The following is a 2772-nucleotide window of genomic DNA, read 5'->3' on the forward strand; positions in this document are numbered from 1 at the left end:
GCCACTCTTTCATCATCTCCTCAATGAGGTGGTCTCAAAAGTCGCAGTTACAACACACATAGGGCGCACCGCACATTTTGAGGAAAAAAAAAGACGTTTAAGTGCGCCTTATAGTCGTGAAAATACGGTATATATCCCTCCGATGACTTTTTACACCAGCGTTTTGGGTTTGAAACCAATTGTTGTTCTTTCTGCAATACTGATATTGAATCTACTGACCATGTATTTTTCTCTGTAATTTCTCTGATGTTTTTTGGCAAAATGTTTTCATATGGTTACAACCTAGTTTTCCTCAGCTGGAGTTTTTTTTGTCAGAAAGACATTCTTTTTGGTCTAATCTTGGACTGTAAAAAAACATCCCTTCTGATAAATACTATCATAATTCTTGGAAAGTCATACATACATAAGTCCAAATGTAAGAAAATGCCTCCTAAATTTTGTGCTTTTTTCAATGAGGTTCTACTTTATGTGAAAGCCCTTAAAATAATGGCGACTCCTATTGCTAAAAAACTTCTCAACATTATTGTAGAACATAATTTAGCAGTCTTGTAATTCGTAACTGCCTTATTTTCAATGTTTTCAATGTATTCCCCTTTTTTTTGCTGTTGTTGTTTGTCTTTTTGTTGTCTGTTCTGCATCAATGCCTCTCATTTCTGTTTTGTATTGGGACACCTTCTGATTTGCTGCCTTGTGGTTTGTATAATTCTTTCAATTAAAAAAAACAAAAACAAAAAAAGGTTTTCGAACAGAGCACTGGTTTATTTCGAGCGAGCGAGCGCCCACGTGTGCGCGCAAATTTCTAAATTGGTCGCTAAAACCTTCTTAAAAACGGATGACACCACTGCTGTTAACACTATAGACTTACAACAATGGAACAAGATATGTTTACCGATAGCAGCTTTGTCGGATTCAGTCTCTTCTCCGCAGCACACTAACGAGCAGGAGGCAGCCATGACAGTTGTTGTGGGTCTTCTTCTTCTGGACTTTATTGAAGGTGGTTTAAAAAAAAAAATGAAGGCGCTCTTACCGCCACCAACTGGTGTGGTGTGGCTCGTTATGGTTCTTCTTCATTTCTATTATGGCGGATCGCAAACAACTTTAAGGCGCATACTGCCACCTACTGTACATGAGTGTGTAGCAACATTACATCAAATTCTATTTTTTAACTTTGAATTCTGTAGATAAATAAATAATGCTTTTCTTAATATGTGAATATCCTTTATATTTCCTTAAACACTCCATTCTTTGCCTGTCCTTTCAACCATCCTTCTCAACTTCTCCCTTTTATGTTCATAACTTGTACAGTTCATCAGTACATGTTCTACATTTTCTTTTTCAACCAATCCTTCAAATTTATCGTTATTTTTCTTCCCTATTAAAAATAAATTGTTATTTAAATAGGTATGACCCACTCTTAATCTGATGGTTTTTACTTCTTCCCTTCTGTTTCTCTCACTGATTCTATTTAATACTGATTTTTGTACCTTATATAAACTTCTTCCTTTCTTATCATCATTCCATCTCTTTTGCCATTTTTCCATTTCTTTACTCTTAATAAGTGATTTCCATTCCCCTTTCTCAAAAAGATTTTTGTTCCCTCTAAAGCCCTTTTTGTCAATATATCTGCTGTTTTATTGCCTTTTACACCTTCATGTGCTGGAACCCAACGTAACCAAACATCAATGCCACCCCTATAGAATCTAAATAGACTGTGCTGAATTTCTAATACTAAATCTTTTCTATTATTTCCTTCTCCCCGAATACTTTCTAAAAGTACTGTGGAATCTGTACAGACCACCACCCTGTCTGGTCTAACCTCCTCTATCCATTGTAAGCTTAGTATAATTGCCACCATTTCTGCTGTGAAAACAGATAGTTGATATGATATTCTTTTAGAAATGTATATGTTAAACTCTGGTATATATATTCCTATTCCCACACGTCCTTTTAAATTCTTAGAACTATTTGAATATATTTTAACGTAGTTCTAATATGAGTGTCTTAAATACATATCAGTCTTTATCTCTATTTCATTTAAATTCCAACCATCTTTCATTTTAAGCAGTCTCATGTCTACATTTACCTCAGGGAATAGCCAAGGAGGAGTAACACTAATTGGATTAAACTGAGCTATTTTCTTATCTTCTAATCCATATTCTTTAATCAATTTGCTTATTTCATTATGGTTTCTAAATTGTCTAGCATTTATAACTATTTATTTTTGTTGTACTGTGATATTTTCAGGCATTTTACTACCATTTATAGAAGAAGACAAACAATCGAGTCATTGATTCATTACAATTTCCAGAACCATACCTGCTATTTTATCCCGTTATTACCATCCACTCAACAAATACAACAGTTTGCATTTGCCCTGCTTGATTTGCTACTAGACAAGATTTGTAAAATCCCACTGAATACTGATACAAAAAAAAGAAGCTGAAAGGAGCAAAAACACCAAATTATAATTCAAAATTGAAAACAAACCCTTGTGGTCTGTTAATAGCTGTTGATTAACAGTTATATCATGTTATTGGATATATATATTACACTACCCTTATTCATACTTGCCTCTTTTGTCTTAGAAATATTATTCTAGAGTTTTTTTTAACAAGCAATATATCATCCATAAAATTGATTACTCTAATTTTGAGTGTTAGGACCTGTTACCCAGAATATGAAATAAGTAATTCTATTATCTGGACTATATATCATTAGAGATTAATAATAATTAAAGTCCAGGTTCATGCTGTTTTAAGATGATACAGTTTT

General features: G+C 33.5%; 1 protein-coding gene across 1 annotated transcript in view; it reads right to left on the reverse strand.

The window, feature by feature from the left end:
- The window catches only part of polr1e (polymerase (RNA) I polypeptide E), a 7069-nt gene extending 6074 nt beyond the window's left edge, over window positions 1–995 (reverse strand). The window contains exon 1 of the mRNA XM_015376245.1: window positions 890–995. Coding sequence (XP_015231731.1) covers window positions 890–953 — 64 coding nt within the window. The 5' untranslated portion in view covers window positions 954–995. The remainder of the gene's footprint in view (window positions 1–889) is intronic.
- Window positions 996–2772: the final 1777 nt, after the last annotated feature.

The sequence above is a fragment of the Cyprinodon variegatus genome, unplaced genomic scaffold (assembly GCF_000732505.1).
Source record: "Cyprinodon variegatus isolate N-32 unplaced genomic scaffold, C_variegatus-1.0 Scaffold131, whole genome shotgun sequence".
In the NCBI taxonomy this organism is placed as follows: Eukaryota; Metazoa; Chordata; class Actinopteri; order Cyprinodontiformes; family Cyprinodontidae; genus Cyprinodon; species Cyprinodon variegatus.